Source organism: Orbicella faveolata, unplaced genomic scaffold (assembly GCF_042242905.1).
Source record: "Orbicella faveolata isolate gen_17 unplaced genomic scaffold, um_ofav_v1 contig_2, whole genome shotgun sequence".
Taxonomy (NCBI): Eukaryota; Metazoa; Cnidaria; class Anthozoa; order Scleractinia; family Merulinidae; genus Orbicella; species Orbicella faveolata.
This window is the reverse complement of record NW_028301547.1, coordinates 20,504,024-20,530,492: the sequence shown is the minus strand read 5'-3', so window position 1 is coordinate 20,530,492 and position 26,469 is coordinate 20,504,024. Positions and strand designations below refer to the sequence as shown.

The 26,469-nt window shown below is 39.9% G+C and overlaps 1 protein-coding gene across 1 annotated transcript; it reads left to right on the top strand.

Moving 5' to 3' along the window:
• Positions 1-1,170: 1,170 nt before the first annotated feature.
• Positions 1,171-25,609, top strand: LOC110043303 (regulatory-associated protein of mTOR-like). Its single transcript, XM_020748745.2, has 33 exons — positions 1,171-1,490; positions 1,584-1,686; positions 2,681-2,763; positions 3,984-4,061; positions 4,640-4,720; positions 4,942-5,088; positions 5,590-5,753; positions 5,917-5,976; positions 6,622-6,722; positions 6,948-7,092; positions 7,590-7,665; positions 8,648-8,833; positions 9,173-9,283; positions 9,986-10,060; positions 10,204-10,269; positions 10,804-10,995; positions 11,857-11,997; positions 12,742-13,024; positions 14,102-14,259; positions 14,686-14,766; positions 15,675-15,784; positions 16,062-16,227; positions 17,157-17,294; positions 17,944-18,052; positions 18,564-18,672; positions 19,306-19,430; positions 19,567-19,680; positions 19,956-20,068; positions 20,534-20,664; positions 21,093-21,179; positions 21,847-21,963; positions 22,702-22,831; positions 23,006-25,609. The coding sequence occupies exons 1-33, from the start codon at positions 1,332-1,334 to the stop codon at positions 23,069-23,071; spliced, it is 4,005 nt and encodes a 1,334-aa protein (XP_020604404.2). The 5' UTR covers positions 1,171-1,331; the 3' UTR covers positions 23,072-25,609.
• Positions 25,610-26,469: the final 860 nt, after the last annotated feature.

The following is a 26,469-nucleotide window of genomic DNA, read 5'->3' as shown; positions in this document are numbered from 1 at the left end:
GTCCGTGATAACCGAAGGCTTGGAACTGTTGCAGGCGATGCGATTAAGCCATTTGGAACGGTCCGACAGGAGAACAGAATTACCTCTTCGGAAGTTCCGTTTCGATTGGAAATTTCCTTCCCAGCTGGAAGTTCCGTAAAATGTCTTGTCAATGGAAAACAACCCCAAACATGTCATGCTCGCGTGTCTATTCATGATTCACATGCAGGCAAGAAAGAAAAAAGTTATAAAGTAATTGAAATTATGCGTATATCACTGCATAACGCAAGATCCTAATCCACTTCAATAACCTCAGCTTTAGAAAATCCTGAATTGCTGTCTCAGCATGAAAATTAGTCTGTGAGAGTGGCCTTGATTACTTTTTCTCTGAAAGAAGAAAAGGTCGTCTCAGGATAGTGCGGTTTTGCCCTGTAGGCTTTAGATTATGATCTTTGATTTTCAGTCGAGTCTCGGTGGCGAGTTAAAGCGGAAATTCGGAAGGAAACCTCGTGATAACCCTGCTGGTGTTTGCACCCAAGATTACCACCCTCGATGGTTACGTATTTTGCTGGAATGATAAAAAAAAGTTCTTTTTTTCCGCCAGGTGAACAACCTCTATGCAAAATAATCGATGACTGACATTTTTATAGTCGAGACTTAATATCATGCGAGGAAATACAGTAAAACAAATTCTAACTGAAAAAATGTTTTTCGGGACTGGTCTGTTCAAACACTGAGGTCCGTCGTCTCGGTCAGTTTTGCTGGCCTTCTTCAAGAAGGATAAGGGAAAAAAATCGAACATACAAAGACGAAAAGAAAACAAATTCTGAACGAGAAAATGACAGTGAAAAATCTCGTGATCCCCACACTTCGGCATGTGGTCATACATGCCCTTGATCAGACAATAGGGTCCCTGTTTATAAACTGAATTGTGAAATAGAATGTTGAAATAAATCAGTTATAGAACAATAAAATAATTTTGTGATCTTCCATTTGAGTAGCATTTGATTCGATTGTGCATGAGGGTAGTGCACTCCACTCCCTACCCTGGATGACGGCAAAATGATAACCGTGTGTTGAAATATAGCAACGAAATCCATTGGTTGGTTCGCTTCGTGACACTGGAATCTACTTGAAACAGAAAGCGACAAACGGGGCCCGCGGTATTTTCATTGCGATGAAAACATAAACATAAGCATGCGCAGTTGCGCAACTTTTGGCCGGCGGCTGAACACGTTGTGTTTCCCTTTTCACGTCCCCTTGAATTTACGAGAGCAGAAGCCGTTCAAGATGGATGTTGTTCAATTTCTGGAGCCTCAAATTCTATTATTGAGTGATTAAAGGCTTCTAAGATGTCAACGGACGATTTCGACTACGACGATTTGTTTTGCGATGAGGACGAAGGCGAAATAGTTGACTGGCAGTTGCCACTATGTTTCATGAAAAAACGCCACAAAGAGGTGATCGAAGGATCGAGACCACTGGCTCAGACATGGCGTATGAAAGAACGAGTGAGTGATCGAGCCATTGTCCAGCTCTCCTTTAATTAAAATAAAGTATCGACGCTATTTACCTGATTCTCATGTTTGGCAATTTTGTTCCAGATGAAGACCGTGAGCGTGGCTCTCGTCTTATGCTTGAACATTGGTGTCGACCCTCCTGATGTGGTTAAAACCTCACCATGTGCACGGATGGAGTGCTGGATTGGTCAGTCAAATAACTTTTCATGATAACATTGGTTTCATTTTCGTTTTGTTTGACAGACATGTGTTTTCCGGGTGAGCGAAATCCACCTCAGCTGTTGTTAACTCTTTCACTTTGAACACACGAACTCGCAGTTGTACAGTACATGTGCGTTTTAATTGCTAGTGAATCAATTTTTGGGTAAAGCTTAATCGTAATGATCGGAATGGATAACAACGAAGCTCTAGTACGTCTTGCACTTGCGTATTTTGGGGAGTTACATAACTTTTCCTGTCCAACTAATATATAGTACTTGCTTCGTGTCGAGTGGATTGTTGACAATATGTCTTGCAATTTGTACAAATATAGATCACGCTATCACGAAAAACGTACTTTCTGGAATGGGTTGTATGAGCTCATAATATGCAAATTCATCTGTCCTGTTTAAGAGCATTGAGCTTATTGCACCTCTTGGTTATATAAATAAAGGACTTTTTTGTGTGAGCAAACCACTGTAGCTGCACTTTAAACAAGACTTGAAAAGAGTATGCTCTACATTTTTCTTTCGGCATTCTAATTGTGTGATGTTCTTAATTCATATCGCTTTTACATTGAAAAGTGGGCACTGCAGAATGGTAATGTATCGATCAAATAGAAACATCAAAATCCCTCCGCTCAGGCATTTGAATTGTTGATGTGTCTCGACGGGGGGATTTGACATCTGTGGTTGGTATTGGAGTGGAGAGTTAGATGCCATATGGAAGGTGTAGGTGGGGATTTGAAAATGTTGCCTCCTAATCCTAGAAGACATCAAGGGACCACACCGGTACCATTCTTTGTATCATTGTGACTTGAAAAAAAAGCAGGACTATTAATATTTTGTAGGTATGAACCAAGAACTATATTCTTATAAGTAACTGGATTGTGTGTTGCAATATTTCAAACTAGTGGGCAGGGCTGTTTGTAGTCATGATTTTCAGAATATTAATATGTGAGTGTGTCTTGTGTTTCGTAACAGATCCTCTTTCAATGGGTCCACAAAAAGCTTTAGAAACTGTTGGCAACAAACTTCAGGAACAGTATGAACGCTGGCAGCCAAGGGTGAGGAGATATTTCTTAGAATTTAACTGAGCTTTTAAGATAGTTAAGAATGACAGTTACATACTTGAGTTCCATGCATAAAACTATTTATCAGACCATGTCAGTTACAGAATGAATGGTACATGTAGATTTTTGATCAAAGGCAGCTGAAGCTGTTGTGCTTCTGATTGGATTTTGAATCTACCTCCCTTCTAAAAGAAATTAGACAAATAGTTAAGAGGGTTTCTGCAGAACATTAGAGTAATAATGGCAAGAATTAAGTTACCAAAAAAACCTCATGGCATGGTAATATTTTGAATACAGTTAAGAAGAATTTATCTAGACTTTGGCTCTCAGACTGACCCCGTGAGAGAAAATTGAACCTGAAGTTATCCGTATTTCAATTAAAACAGACATTTCGCATTAGTTAAAAACACAATAACGCATGCTTTAAGCATTCTTATAAGGTTTGACATAAACTTATTTGAGAATGCTTGAGAATTTAATTGCACAGTCACTTAGAGAAATGAACTAATTGAAAAGTGAGTTGTTTTAAAATAGTATTCCAAAAGTTACCGTGCTATGAGTAGGTTTCAATAAAATAATATTTGCACTTGCTCAAAATTTGAACAGAAGTTGTCTTAAAAAACAAATAGAAATTTGCAGTGGCACATCCTGTCATGGAGAGGCTCTTCGTCTACTGTTTCAAAATCAAATTGGAATTTGAAAGTGTTTGTTTTTGTTAGAGGATGAAAACTGGAAAACCCAGAGAAAAATGCTTGGGGCAAGGCAAGAAGCGAACAATAAACTCAGCCCACTTGTGATGCCAGAATTCTAACCCACGTCACATTGGCAGGAGGATAGTGTTTTCACCATTGTGCCATCGCTGCTCCCCAACTGACACTGTTTGATCACTGCTCGTATGTGTCACTAAAGTCTAGTTGTAAAAGGGCAGCCATGGGGAAAAAAGCGAGCAATTCTACTATAAATAATTTATAGTAAAATGTTATTATATCCAAGTCCTGTGTTTCACTTTAAAAAAATTATTGCCCAAGCTATTGCCCCCTAAACAAAATCATGCATAACCTAAAGGTGAGAAAAAAATGTATACCCCACAAAGAATAATGGTCCATCCCTAGAGTTTCTCTACATCTCTTAGCCTGTACCAAATAGCTTCAATCCATGTTTCTTTTGTAAGTATTGAGAACAACTGGTAGAAGTGATATGCTTTTTCTTGGCAGGCACGCTATAAGCAGAGTCTTGACCCCACAGTTGAGGAGGTGAAGAAACTTTGTACCTCACTGCGTCGAAATGCCAAGGTGCTGCTTATTTGAAACTTATATAATATTATGTACCTCTTGCTAACCGAGCTTGCGGTCCGTACTGATCCCTAACCTACACTATGGACCGAGAAGATACCTCATGGAAATCTCTACTGTGTGTTGGACATGTTCAGTAGACCATTTAAAGAAAGGCTTAGTCACCCAGAATGGCTTCGAGTGACTGATATGCGTCAAAAGCAAGACTGCAATTTGAAATTGTCATTAGGTCGTTAGCAGTTTTAATATGTTGTGCATGTACACTGTACCACCAAATGTTTAGAACCAACATTCAAGGAAGTGAAAGGTAACAGGGATAATTTTGTTTTGTTTATGCTAGTACTTTCTCCCTTGGCAAGTGACTTTCTGAAATTTACAAAACATGTACATGTACTTGATATTGCATGTATTATAATGTATGTATCGACTGGTACCTTGTGGCCAATATACACTAGTTTCGTCTTACATTATGTGAATGATAAGCGAAAAATAAGATGCAAATTTAAAGTGGCAAACTGAGTGGAAAAAACCCTACATGAAGAAGTGGGCCATTATTTCATTGTTTGTTCACATTGCAGGAGGAGAGAGTGCTCTTTCATTATAATGGGCATGGAGTTCCAAGAGCAACTGCCAATGGTGAGATTTGGGTCTTCAACAAAGTAAGTACTGTACATTGTCTATCTTCTTTAATTTTGACAGGGTAGTTTTAGCCTGCGTTGCAGAAGTTATACATACCTCCAATATTTACAGGGTTAATTATTTTCTGTTTGCGACGCTGGATTGGTAGTTTTGATGTCCCAACCATTGTGTGATTTCATTAAATTTATTGACTAAATAGAGTTTTTTTTTCTATTTTTTTTCCTTTTTGTTTTTTTAACAGAGCTACACCCAGTACATTCCACTGTCAGTGTATGACCTACAAACATGGATGGGAAGTCCATCGATCTTTGTTTATGACTGTAACAATGCTGGACTCATTGTCCGATCATTCATTCAGTTTGCTGCTCAGCGTGAACAGGAACAGGAGGTGAATTCACATTTACAATGTACATGTACAACAAACTGTCATCTCACATAGTCTGACACCTCTCCTACATTGTAACTGGATGCAGCCATTGTCTGAGCAACACACAAACACTGCATTTTTAACCTCAAACAATTTTTTTTCTAGACTTGTAGGTTCTGTGGCATTTTTGAGCAAAGGGATTGCATGGCAGGACTTCATATTATCAGTTAAATAAAATAGAAAGCTACTTTTGAACCCGAAAGCACCAATGCATCTGACTTGAAGTAATGTCAGTTTTGATTCAGTTGAGTGACTTAACTTGGTCACTCTCTCTGAAATGCAAAGAGGATTCCATTACTCCATATGAAATCTGCGCAGGAATTTGCATTTTTGTCTGGGTGCTGTTTTTTGTTGGGATCATGTGACCCAAAAGGGATTGACTGCAACAAACAAAAAGGGCCTTGGAACTAGGCAAGTTTAACTCCAATTAACCTGTAATCTAATAATATTATATATTTTCAGCGTTGCTTGGCCCAGGGTACCCCTATGCCAGTTCCACTTGCTGTCAAGAACTGTATCCAGTTGGCGTCATGTGATGCAAACCAGCTGTTACCAATGAACCCAGACCTACCTGCCGACCTCTTTACTTCCTGCCTGAGCACACCTATCAAGGTGGCCTTACGATGGTGAGTCGCTATAAGGGATTTGAGGGGCATACTAAGCAGGGTGGCCGGTCTCTCAGCGTGCCAACCTTGAACTTGCATCCAAGGGTCTTATTGCTGTAACTGTACAGCATCTCTAATTTTTCAATGGATTCCTGTTGAAATTGGGTACCTTAATTTTTTTCAGGTTTTGTAGCCAGAAAAGTAGCAAGCTTGTTCCTGGTGTTACTCTGGAACTTATAGAAAAGTAAGTTTGACGCTTCGTTAACCTATGTACTTGTCAGTACATGTACTTACCTGTGTATCCACATGTACCATGTAAATTGTCCCGTTTGAATGACATGTAACAGAAGGTGCCCCTTAAATTCTGTTCTTTCAAAGCTCTTGTGTTGTGTTTGTCCTATTTCAAAAATGCATGACAGAAAGTTAAGAGCAGAGCATTTTGAGGCTTTGACACATAGCCATGCTCAATTTTGGGCAGATATCACACTACATTTTTGCTAGTCATCATCTAGTAACCACTTTGTTCCATGGGGGATGTAGGACTTCCACTATTGCTTGATTCTTACACCACATTGAAAGGTCCCCTGTTTCTGTTGAGGCATTATATTTTAACTGATCTTGTTCTTTTAGACAGCAACATGTGTGTTGGTTGAGTTTGATGTGTTGGCTATCTTCTTGCCTCTAGCAGTTATTGTCTGAGTGGTTTCTTGTTTTGTTTTGTTTTTTGTTTCTTTTTTTTGTTGTTGTTTTGCTTTTTTTTAAAAAAAATTAATGAAAAAGTCAGTATCAATTTGGAGTGCTGATAAATTTCATTATAAATAACATTGTCTCAAAGTATTTAAATTCCATTGATAATAATCTGATTCATTGATGTGTTTTTTTTTTGCAGGATTCCTGGTCGACTTAATGACAGAAGAACACCGTTAGGAGAGCTGAACTGGATTTTTACTGCTGTAACTGACACCATTGCTTGGAACATGTTGCCAAGAGGTATATAATATCATTTCAGACATGAATAAATGTTGAAATTTTAAGTTGTCAAATCAGTGTTTGAACAGTCATTTCTAATTATGCTTGTACTCCCATTGCTGTTTCTCACTCTTGATAGAGAAGCTTAATACTTGTGTCATACCATGGCATCTACATGTAGTTGATACACCCTATCCCTTGAGTTGTCTCTTAATATGTCATTTTTTCTTTTGTTTTGTCTTGTAGAGCTCTTCCACAAGCTGTTCAGGCAGGATCTGCTAGTCGCAAGCTTGTTCAGGAATTTCCTTCTCGCAGAGAGAGTGATGAGATCTTACAACTGTACACCTGTGTCAAGTCCCAGACTTCCTCCTACCTACATGCATCCGATGTGGTGAGTCAAGGGAATACTCTGAGAGTGGGGTGGTATAGGGGGCAGATACCTGTAACGTAGAGGGGGGCATGTCTGCAAGAAGTGGAAGAAGAGTAGCCTGCTCTCAGACGTCTGCTATTTCCTTTCATGCGTGAAAGATAATAGTAGATATCTGCATGCAGGCGAGTGCACAGGAGGCAGGAGTTCTAGTGGGTTATTCCAGTAAAAATTCCACACTCTCCTGACTGACAGCAAAGTTTTTTTACCCCCTCCTGCCCAGATTTCCATGACCACTAAACCCCCTTCCTCTCCAGACTGGATTTCTTGGGATAATTAACCCATTCTCAAGGTGGTGGTGAATGGAAGAAATAGAATGTAGTCCGGAGAATATCGTTGTCCTGAGGCTTTCTGTAAATATTACTTTCTTCATGGTAATAGCATTAAGCGCTGATATGTTGAAGTGCAGAGATGCTCTTTACAGATGTAATGAATGTTCTTCCCCCTTTTTTGCCTGGTAGGCAAGCGTGGGATTTAGCTGTTGATATTTGTCTGTCCCAGTTGCCAGATGTGATTGAAAACCCAGGAAGTTTTAAGGTATTTGGCTCTTGTAAGACATGTGACTTTGCTTGAAATTTCCTGGATTTTATAAAGTCAGTTATAATGAAATTAGGCAGATGGTTCTTCACTCTGCTTAGGTTGGTGTCCATCTGTATTATTTTGTGTCTGTGTGATATGTCTTTCCATTTCTCTGTCTGTCCTTCAGTGCAGCTCAGTTCAGTAACCAGCCAGTCCTCTGTGCATCCTCCAGTCTGTCCATCAGTCTGTCACTCTCTTTGTCTATCTGTTAGTCAGCCAGTCAGTTCCGTGTAGTCAGCCAGCCTATCTATCCTCTTCTGTCTGGCTATTTGTTAGTTGCGAACTTGATCAAACAACAAGGACAAGTAATTTATCATATGAAATGTGAAGGTGAATTAATCAACATGACACGAGCGTGAGACAAAGAAAAATTCTAAGTCCCCAACAGGAATTGAACCCATGACCTCCCGAACACCAGGCGGGCGCTCTATCCACTGAGCTATGAGAACTCATGGAGAGCAAGGTCATTTAACTGAGTTCATATATGACAGGTGTCCTGCATACTGCTAGGATCAACACGGATCAACATGAATAAATCGTCATTGATTAATTCACCTTCACATTTCATTACCAAGCTTAAAATTCACCATCTTTATTAACTTCACCTTCACATTTCATTACCGGGCTTAAAATTCACCATCTTTGTTAACTTATCACTACTCATGATGACTTTGATAGTGTTGATCCTAGCAGTATACAGGACACCTGTCATATATGAACTCAGTTAAATGACCTTGCTCTCCGTGAGTTCTCGTAGCACAGTGGATAGAGTGCCCGCCCGGTGTTCGGGAGGTCATGGGTTCGATTCCTGTTGGGGACTCAGAATTTTTCTTGTCTCACGCTCGTGTCATGTTGATTAATTCACCTTCACATTTCATTACCAAGCGTAAAATTCACCATCTTTATTAATTTATCATATATTCCTTAATTTATCTTTCAGCATAGTCCATTCTTCGCAGAGCAATTGACAGCATTCCAGGTATGGCTGGCCATGGGTGCAGAAGACCGCGACCCTCCTGAACAGCTGCCAATAGTTCTACAGGTTCTTTTGAGTCAAGTGCACAGACTCCGAGCCCTGGATCTGCTCGGCAGATTCTTGGATTTAGGACCCTGGGCTGTCAATTTGGTAAGTGTTTAAAGCTTTCAGTCTCCAGCAAATTTCTTGTTGCTTAGTGCTATATTAATTTTAGGGGTTTTTTTTCCTCTTAGTTGATGATTTCCTTTATTTTTGTCACATCTCTGAATGAAAATGTATTCATTACAAAACAAACAAACAAGGAATTAAGGCAAATGAAGTCACAACAAGAGAGGGAAACAAGTGGGTGTTTGATTATAATTAATTTTCATCCAAGCTGCAGACTTTGATTGGCTGAAACGGTTAAAAAAAAAACAATAGGAATTTGTGGGAAAAGTTTGTGTAGTTATTAATTTGTTCTTATTTTTATTATTATAATTATTTTTTCAGGCTTTGTCTGTTGGCATCTTTCCATATGTGCTCAAACTTCTTCAGAGTTCAGCTAGGGAGTTAAGACCTCTTTTGGTGTTCATCTGGGCAAAGATACTAGCTGTTGATAGTGTAAGTGACTTTTATGAGCCAGGAGCAACCCAGTGCTTGTTGCTAAAAAGCTGATTTAACACCAACAGTTTTCCAGTGTAGAGTTGTGTACACTCCTGGTTTGAGAGAGGGGTTGAGGGAGGAAAGAGTCTTGCTTGAGAGCAAGCACAATGTCGTGGACAAGACCTTTCACCCTTGACCTCCAAAATCTGATGTATAATGCACGTGCATATGTGGTGTTATACAATATTTCAAATTATTCTGATTTGCAATTTGTTTGGTTCTTGCTTATGATCTATTGGAGCACAGAACCGAGGCATAGCTATAGAAGATGTCGTTATCAATTTTCTTTATTATATAAACAAGTAGATTCCATGTTGCCATGCATCTGTTTAGTAAGAGATCACAGAAGGTGTCAAACGTGATAAGAACATCAGAGACACCTTGTGTAACAGCTTATGTTCCTTTTTTTTGTTCTTACTACATTTTTGACGTCTGTGATCTATTACTGCCCAGATGCATGGCAACTTAAAATCTAGTTGTTGATCCAGCTAGATCTGTTGCACTTCCCTCTGGTGTCAAATTCCTTCACAAAGTGGTCAAGGATTATGAGTAGCAATGTACAAAGACAATAGAGAATAATAATAACTATAACAAGGTAGTGTTTGTAACATTCATTTGTATTTGATTTGTTTGTTTGTTTGTTTGTTTGTTTGTTTGCAGTCTTGCCAAGCAGACCTAGTTAAAGACAATGGTCATAAATATTTCTTATCTGTATTGGCAGATGCATACATGCGGGTAAGTCAAATTCAGCTTTATACATGGTGTGTATTTTCAAGCCACTCTGTCAGCCTTATTGCTGGGTGTACCTTGTCAACACTGGTTGGGTTTTAAATGCCACTACTCCATTACATATTTATACATTTTTCTTCTTTTTTTAGGCTGAGCAGCGTACAATGGCAGCATTTGTGTTGTCAATCATTGTGAATGAATATCCAATTGGTCAAGTGAGTGCAATAGTTTACATGTATTGTTATTTGAAAGCTTTGTTTAAGAAGTGAGGATACAGTAAAAGTCACAAGGATTTGTGAAATCACTGAGCAAGGTGATAGTGCCTAATGCAGTGGTTGTTGGCATCCTTCTGATCATTACAATCATTTGGTCACCTTTTTACTAGTTACAGTGGTACAAGATAAGTGTTACACTGTAATCATTTTAAGAAATCAAATCAATATTGTAATGACTTGAAGGTGCTACTGTAATCTCATGCTAATCTCACAACCCACCCTTCTCCCACGATATACATGTACTTTATTGGAACAGACTTTTGATACCCTCTTGGTTTTTGCTTCCTAAGTTTCACCAATACATGTACGGTGTTTGTGTGGTAGGTTGAAAGCTACTTTGCTTTTTTCTTCCGCAATAATCTGTATCTTAACAAACTTAAAATTAATTGACTCTCAGGCTTTGTCTTCTAAGTTCCTCCAGTACATTTAATGCTGTTTTTTTTTGTTGTTGTTTTTTTTTGTTTTCATTCCCAGGAAGCTTGTGTTCAAGGCAACCTGATTGCCATCTGTCTGGAGCAGTTGACAGATCCTTACCCTCCCTTGCGACAGTGGCTGGCTATATGTCTTGGCAGGGTGTGGTTCAATTACGAGGCTGCCAGGTGGTGTGCTGTGAGGGACAGTGCACCAGACAAACTGTACTGTCTGTTGTCTGATCCATTGCCAGAGGTGAGGGTCGAGATAATGTGTAGTTCCAGAAAATGTCCATACTTCTCCCACAAGGGTTTTTTGGTTTGAACAACCCCACTCCCACATCACTCTAGAAATTCCAGTTTTGGTTCATACTTTCCTTTTAAAAGTTTGGCTTTTTGAGACTGGGCCCATTCCCCAACAATCCCTCTTTGGGTGGTTATGGATATTTTCTGGAACTGACCAGTGTGTATTAAAATATAGTTTGTCCAAAAACGTTTCATTACACCACATGGAACATAATGCCCAACAGAGCTCAACGTTGCGATGGCTGGGGTCGCCAATGTGAGCAATTTTTTTTCACTGGTGACTCACTTTTCCCGCTTTTGACTGAAACACTTTTGCTGGCAACTAAATCTGAAAACTTAGGGACCAGCTAGCCCCAAGATTTTTTCCTGAAAGTTGAGCCCTGCCCAATGGGTTTCTGTAGTTGTTTGCCATTTTTTTAGTGTGAAAGAATTGGCCCGCACTCAAACACTGACCTGGAGGGTCAGGGGCTAGGCTTTTATTACGCCTCCACCTTCACCAATTTGGGCATGGTTGAATCACCAGGACCCAATTGTTCAAAGTGTGGGTGATGCTATCCACCAGATAAATTGCTATCCAGCAGATAAGTGTTGATAAGTGTTGAACCACGCTATCCACTGGATAGGGTTATCCATCCTTAAAATAACTGGGGCCAGGGGTCTACGCCTCAGCATACTTGTAGCTCTCAGGATCACTGGCAAGCTTCACCATGACAAGGTCAGATATATCCCCAGTGTGAAGTAGTAAAATTAATATTATTAACTGTGTTTTATATCATTTTATATTCTTGCATTTGTTGAATACTTCTTTAAGGTTCGTGCTGCAGCAGTGTTTGCTTTAGGAAGATTTATAGCCAACACTGGAGATAGATCTGACCAAGCAAATCAGATTGATTTTGGAGTGGCAATGACGTTGACACAGTTGTCTCAGGATGGAAGTCCGCTTGTTAGAAAGGTATGAACATGTATGTCAGTATACAACAAGTGACCCTTTTGTCAAGCATGTTAGTAAAAGGTCCTCTTACAAGCTCGTAAAACAAAAGTAAGGAAAGACTTTTGAACCCTATTGTACACCAACTTTATACATAAGTTGTGTACTGTAGCATGAAAAAACAAAAGTAAGGAAAGGGATTTCAACCCCACCGATACACCAACATTACACATACCTCTACACATAAGCTCGGCATTTCTTCTAGGAAGCCACGTCAGTCTGTTAAACTGCAGCATCTGCTATACTATTCATTACGACACCTTATGGTACTCAAATTAGCCAATCAAACCTTATCTGTTCAGTCCTAGTGATTCCTGAGATATTGATGTACCTGATATTGTCGGCGCAGTAAATACCTAATCATACCTATTTGGCATGTTCAGCAGCATAATTATCAGAGTTGTTTGGTCTCACTGTGATTGTTTTGGCTTGACTACATCTCGCTGAAATTTTTGTAAAAGCAAGAGCTCAATCAAAGTCACCTGACATATATGGAATATGTGACAGCATGTCAAAAACATTCATATGTTTGAGTGTAAGCATTACTACCACAGAGTATTACTCATAGTTGTATTGTGAGTTACTCAGGTAATAGTTTTTCATGCCTTGTTTTCTTCAATGTGTCACTTAAAACCATGGAGAGGTAAGAAATTAATTACTGCTGAGAATTTAAGGTTCAGTCTAATGTGCTTTCCTTTGTTATTTCAGGAACTGGTAGTTGGTCTCCATGGCCTAGTGATGCAGTTTGAAACCAACTTTGGTGTAGTGGCACTTCAATTCCTTGAAGAGGATCGCCAAAGAGAAAATGCACCCCCTGCAGCAGCAATCACACCCAGTGGCTGGATTGTCGTAGGTTCCGGCCCATCATCAAATGTGGAAGGTGTAACAAACGCAATCCCTGGAAGTGAGAGGAAGAGTTCTAGGGGACTGCGTGCAAGCTTTTCAACATCTCATCTCAGCAACTTTGCAACCAATCCACCTGTTGTCAGTGGTGAGTATTTCAATACAGTTGTCTTGCTATGAACATGTTTGCATGTACCTATAGAAGTCCCCATTAAACGAAGTGAAAATGTTACTCCATTAATCCCTTGTGACTATCTTTAGCGATTTTCATCAGAATGCATCATCTACGGCGCTATTTTCAGACTGCTTTACCTGTGGCTATACTGTTAGCATAATTTAACGTTGTGTTATTACAAATTACATCAAATATTTTGTTTTCTGTGGTTGCAAAAAATCCTTTCTGCCGCACCTCTTAATGACCAGGTCTCCACCCAGGTGTGTAAAGGGGTATTCAATGCCGGGGGGGGGGGGTACTCCCAGAAAAATTGATTAGGGGTGTGCAGCCCGCTTCTCAAAACCCTTACCCTATTTATGACCAAAATCTGCAATTTTCCCTACCCTATTTATGACCTTGGCCACTCTGTTGCAGACCTGCCTTATAAATTAGTTCCGTACACCAGATCAATGTTAAATTGTCATAAACATAATTTGTGAAGGGCTTTTGTTGATGGGCTTATTGATAATGATGAAAAAGTAGCTTCTCCTTAAAAAAAAAAAAAAAAAAAGAAAACATGTCAAGCCTAGAGTGCAATTCATTATCCAAATGGCCAAAATCGATACCCTATTTATGACCAAAATTGCTCAAACACCCTACCCTTTAGGGTTGCACATACCTATATAGCTCATCCAAGGATAATGGGAATACTTCTAGTTGCTTCATGCTACAGAAGCCAGGATAAGCTCTGGTAGTATGAACCATTTGGCCCGATGCAGTTTTTACGTTAACTTGACAGATTAGCTGTGCTGTGTGGTCTCCACAACATCATTGAACCTCACTGTGAACAGAACATTACCATAATTCTAGACTACGAGCAGTCCCTCTTTCACTTTGTCCGTGGTGCGTGACGCGAAAGAAAATCGCGAGAAAAAAAATAGCCTCACGATTTACGGTCTCGCTGGACGGACTAAGCGAAAGAAGGACTACTCGTAGTCTACCATAATTCAAGTCAATGGATCAAGGTTATTTTATTACTATTGAATAGATGTTTTAACATTGTTCTTGTAGGTCAACACATTGCGCCTGCTCTTATGACATACAGTAGTAGTAGTGGAAGCTCTGGTAGTAATGAACTTGTCTCAAGCATCAAAGATCTGCGGCGGTCTGCCTCCCAGAATTCACTTTCTTCCAGTTTCCAGTCCAATGTGTATGCCAACGTTTGGAAGGTTGGTCTTTAAAATATCAGAGTCAACTGCAGTGTGCGGTTGTTAACATAATGACTGCCGCTTCGTTGCGTTTTCAAAGTGCCTCTGAAAAGGATTTAGATAAAGTTTTGAACGAACAGGAGATTTAGAGTAAAGCAATTAGATTACTCGCTCTCACTTTCTATGCATGATAGTTGACTCGGGCCGCGACCTCATCAGCTATCAAGCGATAAAAATCTCAAGCTCATAATTTAATTGTAAAATAGATTTAATGAGTCAACACACATCGGTCATCAGGGATCAAAACAATTTAAGGTGACTAGCTCATGATTTCTCTGATATTCTCTCGAATGTAGTATCTTTGTTAGGGGTTTCTCTTCCTAGCTTGCATATATTTGTCATGAAAGATTTGCCAAGTTAAATCTAACTTATGATTACAAATTGTAGGCTCTGCTCAATCTGTCCGTCGATCCTTTTGTGGGTGTTGCTGAAATCGCCAAAAAGATAGTCAATGGCATAACATTAAAGGTAGGATAGACTGACTGATGAAAACTTACTAGTTCTAGTAATTTAGTTACGATCGTACTAAAGGAAGTCTTTAACCCGCATAGTCCAGCTTCCATATGGTGCAGTCCTGTGAACTGTATCTTTACTGAAATGGAACTTACCATCTACTCGGACACCTTCCTCTAATTTCTGTAAAAGACATGAGGTTCAATTGTACGACGACGGAGAAATTTCTAAGAGTTTTGCTGTAGCAAGCCAGCGAAAAAAAAAACTTTATTCTTATTGTTTCAGAGTTGGCGTGATGTCCTCTGGATGTTACCGACGAAACAATATTTAGATTTTAGATTTGGAGTGGTTTTCCATTGAGTGTTGTAAATCCAAAGCCAAAGTAATCACTCACAAAGCACACAGAGTATCCAGTGAACCAATCAAAACTCGAAACGCATGCATGTAGCTGACGCGAAGCGCGGGAAATGTGTGCGAGCGCGTCACGATTGATTTTGGTTTTACCTCTGATTGGATGAAAAAGTGCCGCGAATTTTTTTTAAGCCAATCGTGTAGGCGCACTAGTGCAAAACAAAACAACGTGTAACTTAAGGCTGCCGAACACTAGCCGATTTTTTGTCGGCCGACAAAAAATCTTCACTTGTCGGCTAGTGTGCGGTGAATTCAGACAAGTCTGCGACAAGATCGGGGTTCGCCGGGCCTTGTCGGCTAGTGTGCGGTGGACCAAGACAATTTGTCGGCGCTCGCGCGCACCCCAACCAATTGAGAAATGTCAAGCCTCAACGCGGTTAGTCGCGACAAAAAATTGGCTAGTGTGCGGCAGCCTTTACTACGACACTCTAAGTGAAAACTGTTGTATCTACACGTAGCAACTATATGATTGATACCTGAAATTTATCGTGATAAATGTTGCCATTTTTCAGGCCACTATTGCGGCTTGTCCCCAGAGGATCTCCTCGTCAGCTTCCAACCTTTCCACATCAGCTCCATCGTCACCCGGAAGATTCTCAATGCCTTACCACGCAGGCTCAGAGTAAGTGAAGTGAAGTGACTTGAAGCTATGTCCATTAACACATATTTCATTTATTTAGCCGTTTGCCGTAAACTTCATCCGAAACCTCAGTTTATGTTAACATCGCGAAACTTGCCAGTTCCGGGAATAACAAATGAATGGGAGAAAAATCCAACTCAACTCGGTTATTCATTGACACAAACTGACCAAGCTGCCCATGTTTTTATCATTACTTTTTTTTTGTTTCGTTTTGTTTTGTTTCTTTTTTTCTTTAAACGTGCTTTGTTTTCTGTTTCAGCCCTGGCATGTCGCCTCCCCGTCACGGCAGTTCTAATGAGACGCCTCGTTCAATAAAAGGTGATTCGACTCAGGCTAAAGCGCCCACCCCTGGTCCCCTAGGGGCAGTATTTCCTCACTCCTACGAGTTCCATACGAAACGAAAAATGTTTGACAAAGGTCCAGAGGTACAGTAAACCTTTAGTATTTATTTATATTATCTATTTCTGAGGTGGTTTCTGTGGTATTAACTGCGGCATATCCGGCACTCCGAACTTTTCTTGAGATAAGGGTACCTAAAAGAAAAAGTAGCTGTAGAGCACACGGCGCCATGGATACGCGGTTATTCGGCCACATGGGTTCAATCAGTTAGCAAGCACCATTATCAAAAATGAAGTCAGCAAATCAGGCCGAATGAACCGATTATTACTGCTATAGATTACCTTTCTTTTACTGCTTAACGGATGTAGAGTTAGAAGATTTTAACAAAAAAAACGACAAATATTCACGCTATGCAGGTACATCTTAGCCACTTTCATAGGCGTACGGGCATCTTCGGACTTGGGGGAATGGTGACCTTCTTGCCCAAAAACTTTACGCAATGCCCGAATACGTGAGTGTTAAAATCGGGGTGCAAACGCACTCAAATTGCATGAAAAACAAAAAAGTTCACAATTCCCACATCTAATGAAACTGCGATAATTCCAAAAAATGGATGTTCAAAGCTTACATAATCAATCAATCATACTCTATCAACAGTCTCAATCCGAGTAAAATCTAAAAGTTATTAAAAGAAAAAATTCTAAAAAACGTACCTAACTAGAAACTGTATTTACGAGTTTTTGAAATCACGCCAACAGCACTATTTTGTAATGTTTTCTTTCAAGTGTCGTTGCCCCGAATCATCAGCGTTTTGCCCGAAAAATCACATAATTAGCTGGGGCGGGGGGGGGTGGCTGCAGTCCCCCTAGTCCCCCCCCCCCTCCCCCAGCTCGTGCGCCTTTGGCCACTGTTTTGCTCAGGTCGTTGCCGTGGCTCAGTACTGTTAGCCACATAGCTGCCGCAGCCGTACACAGACAAACCTTTAAATAAATAAACGAACTTTTCGTTTTGTCAGCACAACAAACAGCCAAGCAGCGCGAGCGAAGACAACGACCAAGATTCTGACGAAGACGCAGGCTCTTCTAAACCTCCCATGATCAGCACTAACTTTGCCGAGTGGTGTGCCAGTTATTTTGCTCAGTCTGTGATGAAGGTAAAACTCAGATATAAATGCAATAGGTTTGCCAATAGACAGCACTCATAGCAGCCTCAATTCTGGTAATTCGTTACGTGTAAGACTAGTCAGTTCTCTTGTTTTTCTCCGACCGTAAGAAACCCTTGAGTTTTAGTTGAAAATGCCCTTTCTGACAAATTCGGAGCCTGCGTTATTTTGAGCAACCTAGTCGCTTAGCAACATGTGTTGTTCATACCTGACGTCAGTGACAGCTGTCGGGGTAGTTTATTTTTGATCGATGAATTCATAGGAAACTCCTTGAAAATTTTTGCGGAGGTTTTTAAAAAACGTGATTGGTTTCCTTGATTGCTGAAAGCCTGTTGAAAAGGAAATACATAGAGGATATTACACGGTGGCGAGAAGATATGAATTTTATGTTCGAGTGGCAAGAACATTATTATATGGAGACTAAATATTGAAACCAATTCAACAAAAGCAAAAGGCGGGAATCGTGCCGTCATTGAACGATACGACACTCACAAAGGTGACATACGGAAAATACGCCACTCGGGTCCCGGATGAAGTGGCGTATGGAATCTACGAGTGGTTTAGTTCCCAGTAAAACACTCTTCTCCATATAATAATTTTTAATATTTTATGTTTTTGATGGAGTTGTTTCCCTTTGCAGCCTCCTGAGGAACATGATCCTCAAAGTCAGCTGCATCTTGAAAGAGAGTGGAGATTTGAAAGGAACACACAAGTACGGCGAGAGGCGGCCAAGCAACAAGCTAAAACAGGTCAACAACAATAGGCCATTTTCGAGTCCTCGTGCAAAACTTTTCGTATGAAAACGAGTTGATTTGCATGAAAATGAACATGTAGGCGGAACTCATTTTATGTGGAAGGTTTCGCACAAAAACTCATTTTGACACCGAGGCAAAAGGGAAATCGGAAATGGCCCACTAACAAGTTGAAAGTGGCTTAACGGCCCTTTTTTGAAACGCACTGCATCAGAAAATCGGACACCAAGTGGAACATTCGCCAGTCTCATTAAATTAACATACGTTTGACTCCACCCCCCCCCCCCTTCGCAGTGCCCATCAAGACATCAACAGTGCTCGACATCTCACAGAGGGCACACAACACCCAGTTCCCCCCCCCCCCTCCCCCCTCACTCCACTCTCCGCTGTAGACAGGCTTCCTGGATAGGTCACTCTTTGAAACAGTCTCTTTGTTTGTTTTTGAAACAAGCAGGCAAAAGAATGATTACCAATATGTTTTTTGTATTTTTTGTACTCTCGGCCTCAGGCAAAGTCGACGACCAGATATTTATCAACAAAAACATCAGTGCTCCGGGCGTGTTGAGATTTCATCCTTACGAGCCTCACCTAGCAGTTGCTGACAGGGGTGGTGTGAGGTAAGTATTGCACTAAACCCCTCACGTGATTTGTCCTTGATAGTTCATTCAGAATGTTACAGGAGAAAGCGATAACTTCATGTTAGACTACGGTTACCTCCTTTTCACCTCCAATAAAGTATTTTTTTCTCTGCCCTTTCTGCTAGTCTTTGCCAATTCCCTTTTGAGGCCCTTATCAGTAAGGGTCTTTTGTAACAAGTTACGGTGAAAAAAAAATGGTGGTAAAAGTTCCGAACGACGTTTCGACCGCTCTTCGGTCATTATCAATTTGTTTATAGAAAGAGATAATGAAATAAAGGTATGTGCTAAAAGATAAAAAAAAAGGAGTCTTTATTCAAGCGCCATAATAAAGGGAAAATTCTGAGTTGGAAGAAAATGAGGAAAATATATTCTCCGACTCCATAAAATGGCGAATGTGCGGTGCTTGAGAGGTTGAGTCAAGAAGTCATGGAACGTCCAACTCATACTGATTTTTACTTGAAAAATACAATCAGTATTAAAGAATAATGCTAACAATTTATTGTGACAAAAACTAGAGCTAAGCTTTACAAAATGCTATAATCAGTATTAAAGAAAGGTTGAAGTATTTATCGTACGTAAATGATTACATGAGTTTTAGTTTCTGTTTTGCAGTATCTGGAACTGGGAGGAGGGGGTTCGAATGAACTACATCGTCAACAATAACCCCAAAGTGTCTCGCATCACAACCATGAGCTTCCTTAATGCGCATGACCTGACACTTTTATTAACAGGAACCGGTAAGAACCAAAACTTTTTTGTTTTTGTTTGTTTTGTTGTTGTTGTTGTTGTTGTTGTTGTTGTTGTTGTTGTTGTTTCTTTCTACGTTTGATTTTTTTTCTTTTTCTCATTTTGTCTCTCCGCTATTGTTTTCAGATGATGGTTCAGTTCGTGTGTGGAGGAATCTTGAGGGCGAGACGTACAGTGACAAGAGTTTGGAAATGGTGACAGCCTGGCAAGCGCTGTCTGGAATGCTTCCGTCCACTCGAGGTACGCATGAGCCTCGGTTTGAGCTCGAGGCGAAGAGTTTGCTAGATGGTGTGATGCGTGAAAACTTAAGGTCGCTATAGTTTCGAGTATTTTTACTCTATATGTTTGGCAACTGGGTAAGAGAGGCTGTATCCCCCATTTAGTCCTTGTTCTTAATGTAATTCCTACACACCTTCCACCTACTTAATAAACGGACGGCAGTCCGGTCTGCGTATGTAGACTAGTCATTTTAAGGCCATCGGAATCATTCAACTTGTTTGATGCTGTTCTTACAGGAAGTGGTTCGGGTTTAGTCGTATGCTGGGAACAGGAGACGGGCATTTTGTTAGCATCTGGTGACGTCAGATTCATTCGAGTCTGGGACACACAGAGAGAGATGAGAATGCAGGTAAGAATTACATATATTATATGGCAGACTGGTCCAAGATGAAAAGGACAATTCTGATGGGTGCCTTGAGGGTCCGAGTTTTGCAATGCCTGCCGCTAAGATGGATCCCTCACGAGTTGGTTTTAGAGTTAGTTTTTTTTCGCGCACGTGTAACGACAATGGATCGGGGAGACCCATCTTTTTTTTTATCTCCAGAGTTTTAAGGGCCATTATAATAAATAGTTTGTACTACATAGCATGTTTAGTTCAAGTTAATCAGAGAGATTTGAGTGTCAAATAACACTTCAACTGTTTAACACGTGCGGAGTTTTTGGCGGGAAACTACTGGGAGCTGTGGCGGGCACGTCACAACTTGGCGGGAAAACTCCGTTGCAACCGTTTCACTGGGATCTCGTCGAAGTTTTTTTAATCGCATTTAGAAACAAAGTGAAGTAAAGGTTCTCTTATGTCCAATTTCGTCTGCAGGACATCCCGACAGGCGCTGACAGTTGCGTGACCAGTTTAGCGTGTGACTCAGTGGGCAGGTCGTTATTGATAGCAGGATGTGGAGACGGCTCTGTCAGACTGTTTGATAGAAGATTGCCGCCGAGTGACAGGTAACCAACAACTGCGTAGATCTGTGTTGGTTATGTACATGATGTAGTTAAGCTTCACGTTGTGAATTTCCTTGACTTTTTCTTGACTTGGAGCCCTCGAGCACGTCGTATATTTTTCTTTTCTTAGAATTAGCATTTTGTACATTAAGATACAATACCTGTTAAGGGATATTTTCTCCAAAGCGTTAACATACAGGTACTGTAGTCACTTCAGTGTATAAGCTTAATACATCTTTTAAGCTGGTCCATATTCCATTTTCATCCTGGTCGTCATCACGCAAAATCCCTTTCAGATTTGTTGTGCCATAGCTCGAGCTCTCTTCCACAAAATCAAATCACTGTTGAATGAGTTTCATGTCATCCAAGCAGTGTAGGAGCTTCTTGAGTTAATGCAGAAGAGATTTGATAGTAACATCTTTATGTTTCAGCCGAGTGATGGCGCTCCGAGAGCATGCTGGATGGGTGACGGGCGTCTTTCTTCCGAAGGGTGGGGACGGTAACATCATCAGTGGCAGGTAAGCTTATAACTTGTTTTAAATTGGTGAAAGGTTCAATCTTGTTTGCTTCTGCTCCTGTATTTAGACAGTAATTATTTTTTACACCAAGCGCCTTATTATCAGCTTGCATTTTGATGAAAGGCTCTTCAGATTTAGTAGGGTACTGCTTCCCCGAGTCTGTGAGTCTGTGTTTGAAGCTGAGAATCAGAATGATAGGCTTTTAGGTATGATTTGTTTGCCTGCAAAACATTTCGTAAAGTAGGGGTTGCTGTTCTACTGGGACTACATCGTCTCGCGGTTCAGCCATTCTTCTCTGCAAGAAAGCGGAAGAAGCAAGGGAGAGGCACTCCAACATAGATTGTAGTGGTGAAGCATTCCAGTATTCCACGTATTCTAACATTCTAAGATTATAGAGCAACCCTGGCAAACGAATCAACTATTTTACAAGTCAAGACAACTCCTCAAGACTAAACTTTGCCACGTGCAAATCAAACGTTGCTTGCAATTAGCCCAGTCAATTTTCTGAATCGGTGTGGTAGCAAATTCGAAGAAACAGATCACGTTCTATAGCAACAGCCCTGATTGAAAACTATATTCTCCTAAGGATAATGGTAGAAGAAGCCAAAAAAAGTTATGAGAATTTTAACGCTGCCCTGATGATCCCCGTTGTGTGTGTCTTTCACAGTGTTGCCGGAGACGTCAAATTCTGGGATCCTCGTTTCACGGAATCCGTGCGGACCCTGGAAACTATCGGGAACTCGGCTGCATTCGAGGTTCATCATCAAGCCAAAGTGTTTGCCACGTGAGTAGTATCAAGGTTGATCCAATACTGGTTTGATGTTGTGCTGATGTTGACGGTGTTTGTTATGGTTTAATTTGAATGAATGATGAATGAATGACAACTTTATTTAAGTCTCAGTCTTAATAGCTGAGCACAAGTGCTCTACTAATTGGGGAGGCTAAAACATAAAGTAAAATGTATTCACCTATTCACCTGTTCAATAGTCAAGTCTGTTTTTGGTTGATTCTCTGTGAAAATCCGTTTAGGGTTTAGCAGGACTCAAAAGTCGGTAGTTTAAGCTAAAATTTGAGTTAGTCTTGTGTTTCATTTAGGTCAGCTTTTGCCAAGTTCAGTAAGTCGTCGAAAAGAAATAGTTGATTGTGCTCTTACCGCGACAGTTAAGATATTTATTTATCCAACCAAAAACAAATCCTGGAAAAAAACAGAACAAAACTAACGAGAGGTGGTTTTGTCGCTGTCCCCAGTAGCGCTTAGTGACGTTTTCTCCTCGTTATTATTGACATTCGCCACTTTAAAATAGAGAAGAAATATGGGACGAGTTTCACCTCGCAGTGGCTTGTGGGATCGTTACCGGAGAAAGTATAGCTTCTCGTATTTTGTTTTGACCCCAATATAACGGTCCCACAAGCCACTGCGAGACGAGACTTGCCCCAGGTTCATTTCAGTGGCGAATGTCAGACGAAAGCAATAGATAACAGAAACAGACCTTTACTTTATAATTCTATGTTTTCCCCGTAGTGGTTCTGCGAGTCAGATGATCAAAGTGTACAACTTAGACGGCGGAAATCTGAGCACCATACGATATCACGACGGTTTTATGGGCCAGCGGATTGGGCCCATCAGTTGTCTTGAATTTCACCCCCACAGGGTAAGTGGATTAATTCATATGTTGTCTTGTGGTTAACTTTACAGCAGCATACATTTCACCGTTGCCTTGAGCGTCACGCAATCTTGGCCGTGAATATTGCGTGACGAGAGAAGAGAACCACTTCGAAGGTATTTGTCAGGCAGCGTTGTAATTTTTCTTTTCCGTAATTTCCAGGTTCATTTGGCTGCAGGCAGCACGGATTCTTTTATATCGATCTACTCTACTGAGAAGAAGCGGTAGAAAAGAATTAATTTACGTTAAGCATTAATGTAGATAACAATCTACGAGTTAACGTGATCTTAAAATATAAATACATGTGCATAAGACATCGAAACTATCCAATTCGTTTGAAAAGAAAAAATAACGTGCGAGAATGAAGTTTTCTTGCGGAAGCTACTAAGAGGATTAGGCGGTTTGCGTCAAATTGTTGAGTAGCAATTGAAGTTTAATTTGTACAGACTGAAACCGAGGTATGGACTCGGTTAATGGGGAATTTACGTGGAACGAATAACCCATATAACACCACAATAATACAGGTTGAATGGTATTAAAAACATAGACTTTTCCTCTAGATACCAAAATAAAAGTTACATATCACATTTTACTTGAATATAAACAATTTCCACTGGGTGTCGCACTTACTTGGAGTGAATACGACACTACTTTACATAAAAACTAAATTAGGAAGTGAATTTACAACTTCGCCATTATTTTTATACGTAACCTGCTGTTGCGCAGAAAGCAAAAGATTTTGCTGACATCATAGTTCTCAGCCATTCTTGGTTGTTAAGTAATGGAACAACACGTTTTTATGTTTTTAAGCAATCTTTTGGTTATATCTTTACACCCCAAAGTTAGTATAAGTCTCGTTTCTGTTTTTATATATTTTGTGCAAGTAACAGAGGGAGAGAGAGAATTTGTTATTATATTTGGAGAAACTTTGAAACTGCCTATAGAGATAAAGTTTTTCATTTCCCTCTTTTGAATTTACGTTAACATGTTTAAAGCAGATAAGATGAAGTTACAGCTGGGGTTAAAAGGGTTACAAACGTGTGTAGAGTTTTATAAATGGTGTTTAACAACCAAGACATAGCCGATCTGTAGTACGTTCAGAATTGTACACCGTATCTAGAGTGTAGACATAAATGTTTGTAAAGTTTTCATTCATAAATTAGGCGGTAGCTGGTAATTTAAAATTTAATAAGTAAGAGCTGTTTAGTTGCGTTTTGAAACTTTCACCCTCAAGAGTTCTGTGCCCTTAAGGTGGCTCAAAACGGTTTCCAGCTCTTATATTGTGATGGGTCGTTATAACCACTCTTTATCACTTGATGCTACAGTCATGGTGTCAAAAACCTGCCCAATCATTGGTGAACACGTTGTTATCATTTTCGTGACACAATAGGTTACCATAGCAACAGTATGACCTGCTAAAAACAACCTTTGATTACAGATTTAGGGGCGTATAATTCAAAAACGGCGCGGTGAAATTTTTTTACATTGTCAAAGTTTGATAAGCATGATAAGACGCAACTTTTGACAAAGTTTTAAAAAAATCTGTACGTAGGGTTCACCAATGATTGGGCAGTTTTTTGATACCATGATTGTAGCATTAAGTGATTAAGACTGGTGATCATGACCCATTAAAACCTAACTGCTGGAAACTGTTTTGAGCCACCTTAAGCATGATTTCCTTGTAAAATGGTTTTACAATGCTGTTAAAAAGGTACTGAGCAGTACTTTCATGCAGTATCGTTTATTAAGCTGTGGAAGGTGATAAAACTCCAGTGTGTGGCCATTCGAAATAGAGCTGTTGAGCAGTACTTTCATATAGCACCGTTTTAGTTAACGTTATTTCGCAAATTGAAGTTTGAAATTTATTTTTCTTATACCTTTTGGTGTTTGTGAGAGTGAAAGAGTCAAACGATACTCCACAACGCACTTGAGCTAGCAAGAATGTCAATTTAATGTAATATATTGTTAGTATTTGCAAATAATCACTAAGTCTCTCCGTGGCTGGTAAATGTAGTCGAGTTGCCTCGATGGAAAAATTCAATTTAAGAAAAAAATGTATGCCTTTGTCACAGTCGGGAGCTTAGTTCTCTAGACTTCCTAGACATGCTGTTGCCATGGCGATTTGTAATTTTATACTGTAATTAAAAATAACTATATTGTTTAAGAGAGGATCTGCTTCCTTGTTAGTCTTTCAGTGTTTCACTTTCCACGAAGCATATGTATAATCATTTCATGTTCATAGCAACGGTTGAAAAAGAAAATGAAAACAATGTAACCACAGATATGATACAGTTGTGCGTGTTAGCCAAGGTTTTCCTAACTGTATTTTTGTATATAGAGATATTTTTGAAGTAAAATGAAATGCTAATTGTGAATTATTTATTATACTTAAAGGAATTTAAAGGTTCTGTTTTCACTAAATTATGCGAGCGTGTGCTTTTTAGCAGTGCGAAGTTTTTCCGTGTTTTTCAAAGGTGTTCAGTTTGAAGAACAAGTCACATTTGTTTGTGAAGTTTTTGCGAGTTTGCCAGATTTTGTTTGTCGAGAAAAGATCTTCATCTTTGTTGAACATAACGTGTCGAAATAACTCGCATAATACACGTAGGGTTTCCGTTTAAGCGTGTTAAACAGCTAAAGCACGACTAGAAATTCAGTGAAGACAGAACTCAAACACTAATTGTGAAAATCAGATTTGTCAATTTATACATTTTAATGGTTTCCCCAAAAAACAACATTCAAATAAAGATATTAACGTTGCAAAATTAACTGTAGTGTAAATATTATGTCGAAATCAAGTTTCGTGTGGACGTCGACATTTCAGGATTTCAAGTAATGTGGGCGCATTTTGTGGGGACGTCGATGATCGTGTGGACGCGGGCTAAAAGAGGCGCCAAAACAATTGCGTTCCTGCGGTGGGTCCCCTCCCTCCCTCTCCGATAGCATTTTTTTTTTTTTTTTTGGTGATCTTGTTGCGCCTGCCAGGCAGTCTAGGACAAGTCATGTAATTTCTCTCTTTCTTTTTACTCTCTTTCTCTCTTTCTACATTTCTCTTTCCATATATATAATTTGAACTCTGACTTCTAAATGAACTGATCTTAATTTGATTGTAACATATATCTCCTTCAGTTGCTGTCATTACCTCGTGGAAATCTATTTTCTGAAAATTATTGCTACCAACCCAATTGCGTCTGGCGCGAAACCATACACTCCACAAATTTCCATTTCAAATTAACAAGTGCACGTGCTCGTGCTGATAATTATTCATATCAAGTTGTCGCCTTCACCTTCGTTGCTTCTTGCTCCGTCCGCGTTTCTACAAAAAAAGAGAGAGAGACGTGGGCTTAACCTAAGCTTATAAAACTGGCGGTTTTTTTGTTAAGACAAAAAGACAGGTTTGCTCCATGGCTAGGTGACGATTATTGGACCCAAGCAACGACGTATTTGACGTGAAGACAAGTTACACGTGGAGGTTCAATCGAGATTGTATGTTCGTGATGTGGTTTGCAAGTCTTCGTTTGATGTTTATCAGGTTGGTAGAACTATCGAAACCATTTCGAATCAGTCACTGCTTATTTTTAGAACTTTGCAACTTGCAACAGTATGTGCACAGTTTTTTTCGTTTTGGT

Bases quoted from the DNA above. Each gene is read 5' to 3' on its own strand.
- LOC110043303 (XM_020748745.2), top strand. From the start codon at position 1,332: ATGTCAACGGACGATTTCGACTACGACGATTTGTTTTGCGATGAGGAC. The intron at 6,723-6,947 runs GTATATAATATC...TTTGTCTTGTAG, and splicing joins TTGGAACATGTTGCCAAGAG to AGCTCTTCCACAAGCTGTTC. The intron at 19,681-19,955 runs GTACGCATGAGC...CTGTTCTTACAG, and splicing joins AATGCTTCCGTCCACTCGAG to GAAGTGGTTCGGGTTTAGTC.